The sequence below is a fragment of the Chamaea fasciata genome, unplaced genomic scaffold, assembly GCF_029207755.1.
Source record: "Chamaea fasciata isolate MVZ Bird 193981 ecotype frontalis unplaced genomic scaffold, bChaFas1.0.hap1 SCAF_4, whole genome shotgun sequence".
Taxonomy (NCBI): Eukaryota; Metazoa; Chordata; class Aves; order Passeriformes; family Sylviidae; genus Chamaea; species Chamaea fasciata.
In genome coordinates this window covers 20,004,432-20,022,602 of record NW_027094089.1, presented here as the reverse complement: position 1 = coordinate 20,022,602, position 18,171 = coordinate 20,004,432, and the positions used below count along the sequence as shown (strand labels likewise).

The following is an 18,171-nucleotide window of genomic DNA, read 5'->3' as shown; positions in this document are numbered from 1 at the left end:
GATGCCTTGGGTGTTCAGTATGTTTACCTGCAAGACCGGTTTTTGGACATAACTTGCATTTTCCAGGAGGAATTAATTTAACACATGGAGAGCCAAAGTGACTGTCACCCACAGTCACATCAGTCATGACAAGCTAGTCAGAAAAAATACACTGCTCTCTTATCTCCTACACTTCCTTAGCAGTTACTCTGTATTTACTTATTTAAGTGCAACATCAGCTTGAAAATTTCTGGAAGTTTAATAATGACACAGCATGAAACATATTAGAGGAGGATAAGTTAATAGGAAGAAATCACCCAGACTTTCCCTGGTGGCTTGCTTTAGATGAAGGTGATGACTCTTGCCTATGGCCATGGTTTGTTCCTGGGCCTCCTCTCAGCCATGACTGTTGTGACATGAAAAAGAAGCTTAAATAAATTCTCTGTATAGAGAATAAAGCATTAGCAGAGAGGAAGGCACATAATATAGCCATTGTGTAATTTTTGTGTTAACAACACCAAATGTTCAGGTTTATGGTGCCATTTCAGTGAGGGCTGTGCAGGTAGGTTCAGGTCCTTCCCACAAGGACCATCCTTCCACATATTTCCTAGGTATGAACAGGCATTACAGTAGCAAGATATTTATGCTGTAATACCCTAAATGTACTAATGGTAAATAAAGAACCAGAAATGTGGCTCTGAGCCTTGTCAAGAAACAGCAGCCTGACCTAGACCACCAAATTAGCTGACAAAAAAGTGACACTGTGAGAGAAACACCAAAAGTCCATGGCAGAGTTATGGGGAGAGATGGATTCCCACAGGCAAACAAGAACATGACCACCAGCAAGCATGTCTTAAAACTGACACCCAGCAGGATGTTTGCCCTCACTGTGGGTCACGGAAATAAGACAGACAAAGCAGAGTCCCATCACTAGAAGAAAACAAACGTTTCCAAGTGAGTTAAAAAGACCTTGCAGTCACATACAAAACCACTGAATGCCACAATTGGGCTGGTGCACAGGACAGTTGTCCAGGATGATCTGCAAGGAGGGGAAGCCTGATAAAATGAGGCAAACTGAGGAGTCTACTCAATCTTCCTGGGCAAATTGGTTAATAACCCTTACTCTGTTCTCATTCTGGTGTCAGGTTTTCTCACTTCTGAGCCCAAATGTTGAGCCCATTTTGATGCTTCAAATGCAAGTCACTCCAGTCCTTGCAGCTCTGAATTGCTGCCTGGAACTGGTACTGCTGCACCAGCTCCAGTAAAGTAATCCCTAGTGTGCACTGGTTTTAGGAAAGCGTGTAATACAAATTTGGTGTATGCCTGCAGGCACCACTATTTGAAAACACAACCCCATTTTAATAGGAGGTGTAATTACTACGTGGGCAACTGCAAAATGCTGCAAGCTATCAGGCTTCCTCTCAGAATTCATCGTCCTTGAGGCTCCCCATGCTTCCATCACAAGTCACCCTCACTGGTTCAGGACCACATCTTCACTGCCCATCTGAGGATGGGAGGGTCCAGATTTGGGTTGATGACCATTCCTCTCAGCTCCCTTGTGCATCCCAAAAGTTTTTGCCTTCAACAAAAGTCTCTGTCCCAGCAATAATGATTTGCTCCACAGCAGGTCCACTTTCCTTTGGCTCATTTCTACCTCTTTGCTCTCACTGTTTCATAGCTGTCCAGAGCAAAGTGCTTCTTCTCCTTCTGCCTCAGGTTGCCGAGGTGTCACGCTTGGTAGAAGACCTCACCCCTGTTTTTGAGGCAGTGGGTTAATGGGGACTAGGGGGGAGGAGAGCCTTTCAAGTGGAGCATGGCTGCAAATATCAAGAATACAGAGTGAAATGGGGATGAGTTGTCTCAATAGCATTTCAGCATCTCATGAAAGTCTTGTGTTCAACTTCTGTAGGTTACTCAGAGCTAAAACCATATTCCAGCAGCAGGATGAGAAAGAAGACCAGCAGCCAATGCCAGTCCCATTAAATTAGACAATAAAATCTGGGAGTGGGGCTGTGGTTTGATCAGTTAGGGCATGGTGTGGTGTCTCATGCAATTAGCACATGGCTAACAGGCAATTGGCTGGCTCAGGCTGGATTGAAAGCTGAGCCCTGTGTAGGACATAGTGTGGTGGGGACATGTAGGGAAGTTTCTGAAAATAGCTTTGCTTTTTATGTTTAGAACTGTCATAGTGCCACTCATTTGCTTATAAATTAAAGAGCAGGATGCACTGGCTTTGAGAGAGCACTGCACTCCATGCCAAAATCACTGCAGCCCATGGCTGGATGGCATTCCTGCTCCTGCCACTTTGAATAGAGGAGCTGAGTGCCACATCAAAAAGCTGCTTTGTGAACTTCCCACTGTCTGCAGCAAAAGTGGAGTAATCTCAGGTATCCAGGCAGCTCCGACACCACTGCCACACCCAGTGATGCCATATAAACAACTTCTCCTTCCAGTAATGCTTCCCTACTTAGAAAATTGTCTAAGGATTCACTCCATCCACCCCATCCTGCAACAAATAACCTGCAGATGTGTGGGCCTGAAAATAAACTTTGGCACTGGGGCCATGATACAGCATCACTACATAATTCAACAAACTTTCATACTGCGTTGTCTTAGAAATTAATCTTTTCAGTATGCTGGAAATAGTTCATGGAGACAGATTCTGTCCTAACAGAGACTACTCTGTGCATAGAGAGTATTTTGCTATCATCTCCATTGACAATAAACATGGGTCTGACTTGTGAACATGTTATGTTAAGAATTATTTCTTCCCTTGTCCAATTCATCTTCCCTTGTCCAATTCATTAAGTCTGTATACTTAATAAGCAGTTCCAGCATTTATAAGGTCTTCTCTGGGAACAATAAAACAGAGGAGAAAAAGAGAGAAACATCTGGGTCAGTGAAACACCTTGAAACATTATCTTTTAAGTGTCTTTGTAGATATTTCCAAGGGCTTACACTAAGAACTTAATTCCATTGCTGCTATTGATGTTGAAATTATATTAAAAAAAAACAACTTTAGGTTCTTGTTGCATAGATAGTGATGATATCTGGCCAACTCTTCTGTTTGACAATATTTTAATGAAAGAAATAGTATTGTTTGTATTTCATTCAAGTTTTTCTATCTTTTTTGTCAGTTTTTCTTCTTTTAAACTTCTATCATGGAAATTAAGTGGGAAGAGAAAATAGTGATAGGGGACGAAAGCAAGCTGCTATTGCATTGCAATTTAGCAGATCACCTCTTTCTCTCTCTCTTGTTGTTGTTGTTGTTGTTTTGGTTTTTTGTTTTGTTTTGTTTGGGGTTTTGGTTGGTTTTTAGTTTTTGTTTGTTTGTATCCTTTTTTTTTTTTGCTTGTTTTGGTTTGTTTTGGTTTTGTTTGGGTTTTTTTGTATTTTTAAAGAATACCTGCTAGTGTTACTTTTTGATTTGGTCGTGTGTAGTTTCATACACTCACCAATAAGCTGGAGCTAAGATGCCCAGGGGCTGGAATACTTTGTATTCAAAGAGAGCCCAAGGGATATCTGTGTTTGCTCAGTCTGGAGAGGAGGGAGCTAAGGGGTGAATTTAATTGATGTCTCCCACTAACTAATGGGGAGTTACAGGGAAGGCATGATGGAGGTGTGGAGACAATGAAGCCAGACCTTCCTCAGAGGTGCACTGCAACACAACAAGAGACAAGAGCCATGGGTTGCAGTAGAGGCATTTTAAGCAGGCATAAAGGGGAAAATGGGCAGTGAACTGGTTAAGCACTCAGAAGAGGGTCCCAGAGTAGTGAGGCAATCTCCATCCCTGAAGACATTCAACACTCCTCTAGGCAAGTCTCTGAGCAGTTCTCGGCTGTCAGGTGCACTTGGATCACAAGCTTTCCAAAGGTCCCTTGCCACTTAAATTATGCTGTGAATCTATTTTGCTAAAATTATGCAGGTTTTGTTTCTGTTGCTTGGCTGCAACCTTGCCTTGAAAAATCCCCTCGGCTGTGCTGATGCAGGGTCATGCCCTGGTGACTCTAGGCCAGTTCTGGAAAGATAAAAATCCTCAGGCATAAGGACTTGTTAGGCACCCTTATGCGATTCACAATGTAGAAAATTAGATTGCTGTGCCTTTTGCACAAAGTGTGCTCTGAAGAGAGAAGTCATCGCATACCCCTTCTCTACAGATGGTGTGGAGAGTGATCATTGAGATTTTCACACTGTCCCAGTTATCAGGAGCAATCTACATAAACTTCTGTGCCCTGCATGCCTCTTGTCCTTTCACTATGAGTTTTCCACAGAGAGGCAGGGTATCCAAATGCAGACATCATCCTCATGCTGTCAGTTTCCAGCCAAGTGTTGGAAGCCACAATGTCATCCGGACATCATGGAGAGCCAGTGTGGAGAGTAAGGTGCTCAAAGATGTATCTCTTCACGTGTTTTTTCCGTGCTATTTGACTTCCTTAAAAGCTGAAGGCTTTGTGTTTGGCTCTCCCCACTTCTAGACTATTTAAGTTGGAAGTGTTAGCCTGGCTGGACTTATTTACTTACCTTTTTCCTGAAGTGGAATTTCAAAAACCACTCAAAGAAGAAATTAAAAGATCTATTAAATATCTGGATTAAGCATCTGAGCATGTGTCTAGGGTGTAGATGGATTGTTTAAGGTATAGATAGATGTTGTGCCCAGTGGGGCAGTATGGGAGCGGTGATACATGTTACATCCCAAATCTGTTTCAAAGACAGATGTCAGCAAGACTCAATCAAGTTTATGTCAGAGTGATTATCTGTAACTATTCTTCCAAGAAGTCCAACTGTAGCACATCCTCAGAGCTGAGCATGTCTTCACCCACATCCTGAGCCTTGGTCTGAGCCTGTTCCCAGTCTGACACATGTTCCTGGCAAAGCTGCCAGGGATTGCAGCAGAACCAGAATCAGGCCCTTTAATATCAGCACACTAGTAAGTAAATGTAGACTGAGTGACTAGCTTGTCTCTGAAGGTTAATTGGGATTTATGTCCTGTTTGGAGATCCAGCTTCAGAGATCTGACTTCCTGGCACAATTTGTGTGATGTGTTTTTCTGTGTGTGCGTGCGTAAAAGGCACTTTCCTTTTGCTGTTTATTGAAAGAAGTTTATTAGACATTGCTTATGCAGCATTTTTGTGATCTTGTTGATGAAAGATGCTATATAAACAGAGCTGCATTGGACTGGATTCAGTAAGTCTGAGCGCTTGCCAGCAATTTATTGCTGTTTGACTCCAGTGACCGAGCACCAGCACAGCAGCCAGCCCGTGAGTGCAGCTCCTCGCAGCACTGCTCTGGCTCTGCCTTCCCTCTTGAAATGGAATTTATTACTCTCCATCTCACATGGATGCTTGGTAGGAAATTGGAGCTATGAAATGAAGAGTCATGGAAGTTTAAAAAAATCCAAGACAGGACAGATGTGCTGTGATTAGTCCTGTACTCTGGCTCACCTTGGGTTAGATAAATAATTGAATGTGTGCCGTCAGCAAAACATACTACTTACAGACTTGGAAGGAAATTTGGCTTACAGTCCTCCTATTGGAAGTCAGAGATGGTGGAAAAAAAGACTTTTTCTCAATTCTCATGCTTTAGATCTCAAAGCAGTGAATTATTTTAAAACTCAGGTTTAATCTTGGATCATTTAAATTGATATTTAGAGGGCTACTTGTTCATAGAAATGACTATATATTTATGAGGATGCATTATACTTTTCCAGTTCATTAGACCCTTTATTAAATGCAAACAGTGCTATCATTGTATAAAATTCCTTTTTCCTTCCCCTCAGATTTCATACCTGTCAAACATTGACTTGATTCCGCAGAATCCATACCAATTTCACCTGCAAAACTAAGCAAAATCATTTTGTTGGTATAATGCCTGAAAATAAAAGAAATTTTCTAGAAAAGAGAACAAGACAAAGCTGACAGCATGTATATAAGGCTGAGTCTAAGCAGATGAAAACAGTCAAAAGCCTTTTATTTAATCATTCTGCTATTTTTGATGTGTTGTCTAGTGATGAACTGCATGAGGATTCCCTTGTGTTAAGGAAAAAAATAACCTAGAAAAAAAATCCAAGAAAGAGCAGAAGAAAGTACAGTCTAGCATTGAAGGAATCTCAAATGTGATTTCGAGGATGATGTTTACACGCATGTAAAATATCCAACAAATGGCTTTTCCAGTGGCAGTCAAGGTCATTATCTTTTTGAAGTTGCTTAACATATTCCTGCTGAGCATTTTCTTCTTTGCTTAGGGGACATTCTCAGGCAGACCTTTATTTGGTCATTTTTGGACACTGGTAGGCTAAGTGAGACAGGGGCCCAGATGGTTACCAGTACTGCCAGCTGGTCTGCACTGCAGTAAAAGATGCTGGTTAGCCTGTGCTTGGTCAATGTGTTTGCCGCCTCGAGGGTCTGAGTGGGCCCGGAGCCAACAAGAGAAAACACTGGTTCTGGCCCTGCTGCACAGTGCCATGGCTTCCCCAAAAGCATGGAACCATGGTCTGAGTGGCTCATGTGGCAATCCCAATAGTATCTTTTTGTTACACTACACACTGAAAGGGAAGATCACAGGAAACATTTCCAAAGGTCCCTTTTTTCCTGCCCTAAAGAGAGATATCAAGCTGAGGTTTAGTTGCCACTTCTTTCTGCAGTGAGCAGAAGCTCATGAAAAACTTTTTCTGCTGTGGCTTCCTGCAGGGTTTTCACAACAACCCCTTTCTCTACATCCTGAAGCCCTAAAAATGTCCCAAAATTATGGTCTCCTGGGAGTGCTGATCTGTTGATGCAGGGGGATATGTTGGGGGAATCGTCTGTCTGACTTGATGTTGTTTGAAACCTCTACTGAATACCTCACCACATCTCATTTACATAGGCAAAACCACAAACCCCACTGGGAGAGGCATCCTGCACTGTGCCCACGGAGAAGAGAGGCCCAGGGCATCCTGCAAAAAGAATAGACTTTTTTATTGGTGGCTAAATTTGTGAGAGCTGTGAGGGGGTTTTTTGTGCATCTTTCAGTTTCATGCAGGTCAGCACCTCCAAACCCCACTGATAACCATGTGGGGTAGAGGGCTTCTTCCACACCTCAAAGTATTTTTATTCTCTATTTTAGAGGAACAAGCTTCAAGCATTCACAAATATTGTGCTCTGCAGGGCCTGTAAACCATCATATTGGTTTGGAAGGTCTCTTCTGAGAAGAAGGAACTACAGTTTATTCTCCACCATCATAAAATCCCTTTGGCCATAAAAAGATGACATGAAACAGCACTTCGAGGAGGGGAGGGGTCAGTTAACAGCAAGGAACAGCCAAGGAGCGTGTCTGAAAGCTTTCAAGAGCATCAGTCAGGGTCTCCCAGGATAAGCACTGGCACACTCCCTTAGAGTCAAGAGAGGTATGTGGCTTTTGCCTGGGGAGGATCTGATCCCTGGCTTGCATTCACACAAGAGGAGTCCAGGAACTGTGAATCTTATCAAAACCTTCCCATTAGCAATGACTGGAATGTGATTTCATTTCTGGTATCTGTCTTAATTGCCAAAGTTGAGCAAATGAGCAGACAGCAGGGCGCTTTTATTTTTTTTCCCCCTAAGAGAAAGAAAACCATTATATTTGGGCAAATTTATTTGACTTTAATAGCTTACAAAAAACAAGACGTAGACTCAGGCAATGCTTTTACCGCTGAAAATTTTACTTCTGCAGAAATCAGCAAGTAAGTTGCAGTGATTTGATCTCAGAGATCTGAGTTCCCCAGGACTGTTCAGGCAAATCCTGCTCTGATCAGTCAGTTAAGAGAAATAAAGAGGCACACAGGTACATACAGCAGTCATAGGTGCTGCAGCATTGGAAGACTTCAGTGTATTTGGGTTATTTGCCTTCAACTGGGATGATTACAGGAAGGGCTTGGGCTGTCCTTGGACTTTGCATTACACCCAGTGTGAACATAAATTATCTCTTTACAAAACTGAAAAAGGACTAAGACTGGAAATCATGGCAAAGTGTACGCTGAGCAAGTGTCTGCAGGAAGGCCATCCCCTCTTACTCAAGATTTCGGTATGTGTCCCACGGACAGGCAAACAAAAATAAAGTGCATTGCTTCAGTTTTACACCATGTTGACATAAATCTTCTCTCCCTGTGAATTACAGAGAAACTGTGCACAGCTACTGATCTGCTGCACTTGTGCTGCAGATGGGCTTTGTCTGTCCATGCTTTGGCAGACAAACCTGTTGCTCATTTGGATTTCATATAGATGAAAAGTGACTTTGCTGGTTGATTTTGTTAGGCCAGTGTTTTAAGTGTACCTTGCTGGCTTGCATTTATAGATGCTTAATTATTTTTTGTACATTAATTTCTGTATTTCATATTTGCGTTTTTGCTATGTCATGTATTTCTCAAAGCCAGGGTGATTAAAAAAGTCACCGGGCAGGAACAATAAGGAGAGGGATCTTACAAAGACCCGTTGTGCAATTAAAAACACCATGCCATGGCCTTTGCTAACTCAGGTCTTCAGAACATAGCACAAGCTCTTCTGAATTTAAGTCATGATTTAGACTGAAGAAGTCTGGTATTAAAAAAAAAGTTCTCTCCCAATAGGAAATTGTCTTTTTATTAAAGACTTTTCTTGAATGTATTATTGTTGCCTTCTACCAGCACCAACTTCAAAAAACAGTGCTGATCTGCTTAAATCTGCATAAAACCTTAAACATATCCCCCTAACTTGTAGCTGATCTCACATTCACAGGTTGGAAAGAGTGTTTTGGAGAGGAGGGATTTGTCCTGCCTGACCACCTATGGAGTTGCTGCATCTTCCAGTGGCATGACTTCAGGCCTCAGCTGAGCTCTAGAAACTGTCCATGTGTGCTCTCCTAGCCCCAGGGAATGGGAGGCAAGGTTCCTCTTCTTGAACTACCTCTGTCTGGGAGGAGTCAGCCTGGAGACTGGTTGTCTGTCAGCATTTTAGGGATAAAGTAAGGGCAATATTTCATTCTAAAAACTCATTTTTGGGCTCAGCATAGAGATTTCTGTGTCTGCTTTTCTCCCAGGAGGCAAATATTTCTTAGAGCAGACTCTTTCTACTTTTGACATATTTAGCAAGAGCTTCCTTAACATACTATGTTTAGTCTGAAACCAGTATAAAACTTTTCTTTTTCTTCTTCCCTTTGCATTTCCCCTTTGCGTTCCCTTTTTTCAATCACTAAACAATCATCTTGTATCTTTTTCAGCATGACTCATGGCAGAGTGTTAGGGCTGCCTCTCCAAAAGCTCAATGAATGCACCCAGCAGCTGTTGTTATCTGCCATGTTGCTGCAGACAGATGCAGGTTAATTATAATTTTAAATGTTTATCCTGTTATTGTTTGCATTTCTGAAGATTTTCAGCAGCTGTAGGACCCTGAGTGACTCCCTCCCCTCTCATACAGAGTATTTATTTTCTGGGTTCAGCCTGCGGTGGTTGGTGTCTCTGGTGACGCTGCGGTGTCCCGTGCAGAGCAGGAGGTGGGCTGGGGTGATGGCAGCTCTGCACCAGGTGGAAGCAATTATGGGGGGAAAAAAACCCATGGTCCTTGCTGGATGAGTTACTGCTGATAGCTGCCAGATAAGCTAACTTAATAAAGCAGTGGCTTAATTAAGCCGCATTCCTCCCATCTTGCCTCTCATCCAGCCCGTCTGAGGCTATGCTATCAAGCAGCTACTGTTTTGCAGAATGGGGCAGGGGTGCTGTGGTGATGCACCCCTTTATATTGGGCACTCTGAGGGGCCTAAGGGTGGTGGGGCACAGGGGAGCTCCTGAAAAGCTCAGCTCCTTTCACAGTTTGCAAGGTAACGGGCCACAAATCCTGAAAAAAAAGACACATCTGCCACTTGCCTAGTCATGGATATATTTATTAGTATCAAAAGTTTGACCCTAAATCACATCTTCTGGCATTCAGTGATCCAGAAGCATATCGACCTGCAGAGCAGAAGGGAGGAGCACAATATGTCCCTGCTACTCCAGCAGCTACCCACCAGAAAAAAAAGGGGTGGCTTGACTTTAGGGATGTCCCTATCGTTATGGACTTTCTTACAACCACAAAATCTGGATGTTGCATTAATCAAAACCATGGTGCCCCAAACTCCCTGCTAGTTTGGGCTTGTTCTTGTTCCTGAGTAAAATTGCATGAGAATCAAAAGTTACTGTGTTTTTAATTGGTGAAGTACCCCATTAAAAGCTGTAACAGATAAACGTCTTTCAGAACCTTCATCCTTTGTAAACCAGATTTCAGGTCACTGAATCAACCTAATTTCCCCAGAGATCCAGGTTTAAATGGTGGAGTTTCTTACACAGCCGTGTGTTTGTGTTTCATGCATGGCCACAAGTACAGCTGCATAGCAACCACCTTGCTGAAAGTTATCCAGAAGCTAAAATTATCAGTAGGAACCCCTTCTTACCTTTCATTATGTACAACAAGATTGCTGCTGTGCAACGTTGATTAGAAATGTCAGCCTGGACCTGGATGTCTGAAAATGAGTGTTGCTATTAAAATGCCTTTGCTAATGCTTATGTGTCCATCATTTTGACAGATTTCAGTTTAAGAATGTAGAAAGCTAAAGCATGCAGGAATCCCAGGGTTGCAATGCAATGTTTAGAGAAACAGGTATTGTACTGTATTTCCTTTGCATTAACCCTAAAGTAGCAGTTTCCCTGGCAAAATCATGTTGATAAGAGTGCTGTTGAGTACAGGCTGCACTAATGCAGAGATCTCTAACTTTCAGCTGGGGAGAGATTATCATAGGGAATTGGTTTCTGGAATGTGACCTGAAGGGCATCCCTATTCTAAACACTTCATTAAGTATGATTTAAAATTTTCACAATGCAGAAGAATCTTCACGTATTTAGAGAAAATATTTCAAAGTCTCATCATCCATAAGGCTTGGGAAAATTCAAACAAAAAATTTAGAGGGAGACTGAAAAAATGGAAATCATTTCTCAAAACCATCTCATCCCATTGTGGAATTCATTGCTGCAAGAAGTTGCTGAAGAGAAGGATTTCAGCAAACACTTGGATATCAGGCAGGGAAACATTGTTTTCTGGCTGTTTTAAGTAAAAGCTAAAGCACAAGGCTGTGATTGCTTTGGGAGGATATCAGGGTGCCAGGGCAGAGTTTAATGGCTGTAACTTGGCATGTGGTGGGTTCTCAATGTATGGCTGTGGGAGAAGGATTTGATCAGGGCAAGTGGTTTGGCTTTCAGGAGAATCCAGTGTGGCAGATAAAACCTCACTCTAGCCACAAGAAAGCCAATGAGTCCAGCCAAAGGCCATCACCAGACAAGCTGAGAGGAGAGAGGCAGCTCCTGCAAAGTTCCCAGCATGTGACCACTTACCCAGGAGCAGGTTATCACATCATCTGTTGACACAGGTCTTATTGGTCCTGAACCTGAAAATAAGGCAGGAACTCCATGGAGAAGGGTACAAATTATGGAAATTGCTGCTCCCTGTGTCTGGTTAGCTCTGGCTGGCACGACCTCACAGGTCAGCATCTCATGGCAAGGATGTCCTCTTCTCCTTGCTCATCTCCCAGCCCTCTCAGGCTGGGCTCTATCTTCCTCTGAGGAGCAGCTACAAGCAAGCCTCTCTTCTTCTGCTGACAGGAGGAGATCAATGTGCACTTGGAAAGCCATCAGCAGGGCTTGCAGCATATGAACAGCCTCCCCAATGCACCTTTGAACTCATTCCTCCTGCATTTGTTTGTCTTGCAGATAAAACTTCACAGCAGTGTTTGGAGAGAAGTCTAATGAGGCACCACTGTTTGCATAACAAAGCAAGGCTTCCTCTTCAGATGTTCAACACTCATTAAGCATAATTTATATTCCAGCTAATCTTTGGAAGAGGGTAAAATATGGAGCCAAAGTTTGTTTTTACACTGTAGAAATGCATTGTTTGTTTTAAGTCATAAATTGCAACTGATAGTTGATTTAAATTCAACATTATGATGATTTGTGATGGCTACACATTGTCCAGGGGAGTTTCGTGTCATTGACTGACATGGCTTTACACTCTTCTGCATTAGCTATTGAATCAAAGGAAAAGACAGAAAGAATGGTTTCCCAGTTTGAGAGATACTTCAGCACGTTCACAAAGCGTGAAATAACTGAATTTGTAAAATACTGGGGGATTTTTTCCCTCATATTCATGTATACTTGATGTGATAATTTACTGAACAGCAGCTTTTTTCTATTTCAGCAGTCGTAGTAGTCACCAACATGGGACCCTTTGAAAGTCACCAGGTCCCTGTAGTGAGAGACTCTCAGGATGATAAGGGACAGAGTCATTTGTAAAGGCTCCTGAGTGCTGCTGGGAGCCTTGGTGACTTAATGTGGTTTGCTGTCTAGAGAGAAAACCAGCAGGTTTAGCTGGATGCCTAAATGTCATTACAGGCCCGTTTGTCAGAAACAGTAATTTCTCAGCATTCAAACTGTTCATATCATAGGCACATAAAAAGTGTCTGATCCTATTGAGTCTACACTGCAGTTTTGTCCCTCAGACTATATAAGATACTCCCCCTTTCTCCAGCTGAAATACCCAATGTATTTAATTTACCTCCTCCAGGTTTATTAAAAGATGGGAAAGGACTGATAATATTTATTGTATAATATAAAATAATATATATAATAATTATATATATGCATACTCTTCATTGAGACTTACTCCTTCCGCCTGGTTCACATGGTAATGACAGATATTTGAAAACACCAGTCACTGTACCACGAAAATGATGACCTGAGTTGTGTATTTGGACAACACTGAGCTGTTCAGACCACATCCAGACAACACAAAAGAGCAAGATTTTTGGAAATTACTTGGGATGTTGAGTGGGTCAGTGTTGGGGTACTCTGCCCCAGGCTCCTGAGCTGGCTGGACATGCTGCCATGTGAAATCCCTCCTGGGCCAGGTGCATTACCCTGTTGTATTCTGTAACGCTGAACTCCAGCTGCTCAGGATCCTCATCTGACATGGTTCATCACATCCAGAATCCACTTATGGATGTTTATAAAGGCAGCACCAAACTATATATAAAGAATACATTTATTTATTTGTTCATTTGTTTATTTTATTGTTTTTCAGGAAAAAATGCTGTAAGGGTTATAAGTTTGTTCTTGGACAGTGCATCCCTGAAGGTATGTGATTTCACTGTTCTTACATATCATATCTCCAAGCATTTGTCTTTCCCCATCTGCCCTCTTCTCCACATTGTCTGTTTGGAAGAGCAACCTGATGTAAGCACAGGCTTGACCATATCTCATGTATCAGTGTGGGGAGGAACTGTTTCCCAGAAATTGTAGAGAAAATAAAAATATCAACAACTTCCAAAAGTTCGGCTTAGCATGCCAAGCCTTGATCCTCCCCTAAGTACATGTGGCTGCACAGATCTTGTGCCATGACCTGCTGCACTGCAGACAGAGGAACGTGTTCTGCCCTTGGCTGGGTGGTTGGGAGTACTCTTTGCACCCAGCAGAACACCTTTGCTGGATGATGGCTTTCCCATTTATCCCTTGGATCTGGTACAGCTGACTTGACTTGTCAGTGCACAGGGAGATGGTGAGCAGGTGAGTAGTCCTGTCTTTAATTTCCCATGGGCATGGCTTCCTTGTCACCAGGGGCAAAGAAAGATGCAGATTTAATCAGCATAGTTCATGCAGTAGTAAAAACTGATCTGATTTGGATGAAACTGGCTCTGAAGCTGTTGGACCACAGGAGCTGCCGGGCAGGAGCAAATGCCCAGAGACGACATGTCAATAAATATTTTTTTTACAAAGCATAAGTTAAAAAGTTGATCTATGGCAACACATTCTTCTATTTGATGGTATATGGAAAGCTTTGCTTCAGTCTGAGAATTTTCCTAGTTTGTGACTGTGTTGTTTCAAAAAAAAAGCGACAAATTAACATACTGGAGAATCAGTGAGTTTTGAGTTACAGTGTCCAGCCAAAAAGGATTATAACCCAAACTCTAATACTGGTGGATTTGTTGTGGGTTTGTTGCTGTTGTTGTTTTCAATTTGAGTCTTCTTTGCTGCTGGCTAGAAACATTAAAACAATTGGTGGATTGGTGGGGGTGGGGGCAGGGAGGAAAAAAAGAGGGAAACAGCTCATGATGACTGTGCCTGGAGGAGCTGCATAGGGTCTGGGTGAAACTGGTGCTCACACATAGTTCCTCATCCCATGGTTTTGCTGTGAGTTTTGACTCAGCATGTCACGGGCAATGTGGGTGACAGGTCCAGTGTGACACACACTTGGAGGAGGCAGTTGTGTGTATTGGAGGCAGAAGTCCTGAATCCTTTCAGGGTGGAAAGAAGCCAGGACTTTACAGTCTGGCCTCCAGCTTTCCTATGGATTTAAGATTTTTATGTACTGACTATTCACTGAATATAATGGATACATCAGGAGAATTAATAGGAGCAAAAATAAAATGAGAGCCATGGCGATTTATTAATTTAGCTTCTAATTTTCATCTCTTGAGTTGTTAAGTGATTATGAAAGCAGCTTTTATTATGTGCCCACTGACTTTGGCTAGTACTGTCTTTTAACTGTATTTCAGTAACATGAGAGTTTCTGCCCCTAATTCAATTTTCTGCTGGCTGTGGCATCTTTCCCTTTGTTTCTTCATTCCCCTTTTTCAGCTTTATCTGTATTTTGCCTGGAACTTCAGAGGCCACAACAATTGCTATAACATCTGAGACAATATCAGGCCCTTAGTATAGGGACAAGAAATATGATTTACTGAAGTATTTGTTTCACTTACTCTGTTACAAGACATCACTTGGCTCTTCACACATTGTTTTGGCATAATCTTGACAGAGTAGCTGCATGAAATTCATATCTCCAAACAGCCACATAAATGTATTACAGATGTGAGTTTATTAGAGCACATCTGCACCTTTTAATCCAGTACTGGCATGCTGAAACTGTGAGGAGTAGTTCCAGCCCTGTCTTCTCTGTGATTTAGCAGTGGCTGCAGGGAGGAGGGTTGACAGAGGGATAGATCCTCTCTTGTCCACCCTTTTATAGCTGCCTGGGAACACACCAATCTCCTTCTGGGACAGCTGTTCCTTAAACAGACTCCCAAAGGCTTGTGGCTTTTTTCATGTCCCTTACTGGTTTTCATCCTGTTATTTTTCAACTGCCCTTGAAAAGGAACAGAAATCAGTGTAGTACAGTACAAGTCTATGCCTCTAGTTTCTGCATTTCATTTGCTTTGTACTCACTTTCTCAGTGTGGCTTCCAGGACCAGGGTGCAATGATCCTCAGGAAACACTGAGTGGAGTTACTTCCATGTGTCTCTCCATAGTATGTCTTCCTGCTCCACCTGTTCAGCAAAGTGGATAAAAAAAACCACAGCTCCTCACCTTTTTCTCCTGTGTGATCCCCTTTTTCTTTGTTGTGAAAACTCACAGCTCCAGCCAAGTCCAGTCTTGGGTCCTGGCATCACAGAGTGAAGAAGAGACAGATGCAGTATGGAGCGGTTTATTTTGGAGACCACCCTTCCTACTGTTGGTTTGTTTCCTGAGCTGGCTGTGGAAGAATTCAGAGTAAAATACTCTATTACAGGCGAACTATAATCATATCTGCTCTTTCCTAACTAACGTTGTTTCAAAAATTTCCTTTGTACAACTTTCCATGCTGTCATTATTTCGGAGTTCATTGAAACTTATATAGAGACATTTGTTATTCTGCTTTGGCTTTTGCATTTTCCTAAGGTCTGGAACAGCCTGATCCTCATTGTATGGTTTTGATTCATCCTCAAACCACATTTCTTGGGCTGAGCTGGCAAACAAAGGGTTTGAACACAGGAGGGAATGCTCATCTTCAGTTCTGCAGAGCATACATAGCTTGTGCAGCAGCTTTTGCCTAATTTCATCTCAGCTGTGAGAGCTGTTTCTAGGGAAGTTATGTTACCTGGGACCAAAGCCCTGGGGATACAGCTCTGGGACCTGGGACCTGCCTACAACAATTGTGTGATCTAGGTTGATTCTATGGGACTACCATCAGGGATATTTCTACTTCCTGGACCCTTCCCCAGCTTTGTGTGAAAGTAAATAGCATGATGTGTGAAGTAATGGACATGATGGAGCTGTGCTGAGGTGGACATAAACACCATGTTCAAAGACTGGTTGCATTAAATATGGCAACAGATGGATAAAAAGAACTGTCTTTTGTTTAGTCTAGAAAAAAGGAGGCTGAAGGGAGACATGATAAGAGCTTTTAGGTATGTGAAAAGTTGCTGCAAGGGGGAAGGTAAACTGTTCTTTATGGCCAAGGAGAAGAGGACAAAAATAAATGGGCCTAAGTGGCTGTAAGGGGAGTTTGGATTCGATATGAGTAAAATGCTTTCTGCCTGCAAGGATATTTCATCTTTGGACTAGTCTACAAGATGTGCCATATCCATCCCTTAGGGAAAAAGAAAATTAGGAAAGGTACATGCATAGCTGTTCCTGCTTGTGATGGGCAATGGCCCCTTCCAGCATTGTTTTTTCTGATTTTGTTAGGGCATGTCTATTCATGGAAACACAAGGAGGCCAGAGCTTGTTTTACCTCTGCTCTGAATGGCTGAACATGGCACAGGCCAAGTCCCACACCTGAGCAGGTACACTGGAGCAGCACGTTCACCTCCATGCTAGACATACCATCCTGTTCTTACTCTGATTTTGTTTCAGTGGGAAATGAAAATTGCAAACACGCCCAGGAAAAACTCCAGCAATGCTTTATAGTTGGAACTATATAGTAGTGCCAAATGTAACAGAAGTTTACAGCCCAGCATCACCTAAAGAGTCCAAACAACCCCCAGACTGAACAGTTTGAAGGCAAGAGTTATGTTCTCCTTTCATGACTGCACTGTTGGACCCTGGTTACTGCAGGGGGTCCTAGCATTGCCATTCACCACCACAGCACTGTGTGCAGACTTCAAGCTGTGAAGCAAGAAGGAAAGAAAGGATGCCCATTATTCAGGAGGTGACAAACAGAACGCTTGGCACTATTACAGTAGGATGTCTACTACAAATGTACGTTTTTTTCTAAGGGTTTCTGGTGTGACATACAGCATCTTCTTAAGTCCCATTTTATGCTTTTCTGTATTTTGGGGCACTGTCACTTTTAACCCCAGTGCCATGCATGGGTCTATATACTTGGTACAGAAAATGTGTTTTCATTTGCTTTACCATCTCTTAGCTCATTTAAACTGTTTGGAACAACCATCGTACCCACAGTATCTGCTAGTCATTAGGGTGAGTCAATAATGAGTTTTAATTCTGTATATGGAAAAACTGCTTTGCTGGGAACTTACTTGAAACACTTAGATTTTGTTTGGACATGTTTGGTCTGGATATTTCTGCTGTGATATTTCTGCTGTGATATTTCTGCTGTGGCCCCCAGCACACACTCAGTGGATTGCCACAGCCACCTGGATGCTCCCAGGAGGGTGATGTTCTCTGAAATGGTCTCAGAAACTGCAACTTGCTTTGGTGTGAAACCTGCTTTAGGCAGGCTGTGCCTGAGCTGGTTTTGAGACCAGATGCTGCTTCAGCTCCCAGTGCCTCCTGGCAGATGTTCCCCACGATGCTGCAAAACCCTCACACCCATAGCTGGGAGCTGTCCTTCTCCCCCAGCCCTGCCACCAGCATCATGCCAGGGACCATATCCAGCCCCTGACAGGACAGGGATGTGGGTCAAACCCTATTGTGGTCTGATGTCCATCCCTGAGGCTTCAGTTCTGCTGCTACACAGCAGCAAAATTGGAAACAGATTTTCCCTCCTTTGGGTTTCAAACAGGGATTTCAGTCTTTGGGGATTTCACTGACATACCCTGATTTGCACACTGCAGCTATCAAGAGACATGACGGGTTTGTAACAATTCACTTTTTGCTAGAAGAATTGCTCTTTGAACAATTAACATTTGATGTAATTAACTTTTCCTTGTGATAGATTTTTGCTTTAGCGGTTAACCTCATGGTTTTTCACAGTATTCTGTGCAGGAAATGTTGCTATCAGACTTAAAAATCTGTTGAAGAAAACTAAAAGAAAGTTTTAGGTAATTTTTCTGTGAAAAGCATTCCTAAAATCTGCCAACTGCAAAAGTTACCCTTGCTTAAAATACAGCTCTAACAAATAGTCTAACTGCTGTAATGTTGTGAATAGCAAATACAATTTTAATATATTCCTTTGCTTATGTCTCATG

At 42.5% G+C, this 18,171-nt stretch overlaps 1 protein-coding gene across 1 annotated transcript in view; it reads left to right on the top strand.

Annotated features, from left to right (window-relative positions):
* Nucleotides 1-18,171, top strand: part of CCBE1 (collagen and calcium binding EGF domains 1) — a 94,159-nt gene that overhangs the window by 59,732 nt on the left and 16,256 nt on the right. Inside the window, exon 3 of the mRNA XM_066181023.1 lies at nt 13,068-13,120. Within this exon, the coding sequence (XP_066037120.1) occupies nt 13,068-13,120 (53 nt within the window). The remainder of the gene's footprint in view (nt 1-13,067; nt 13,121-18,171) is intronic.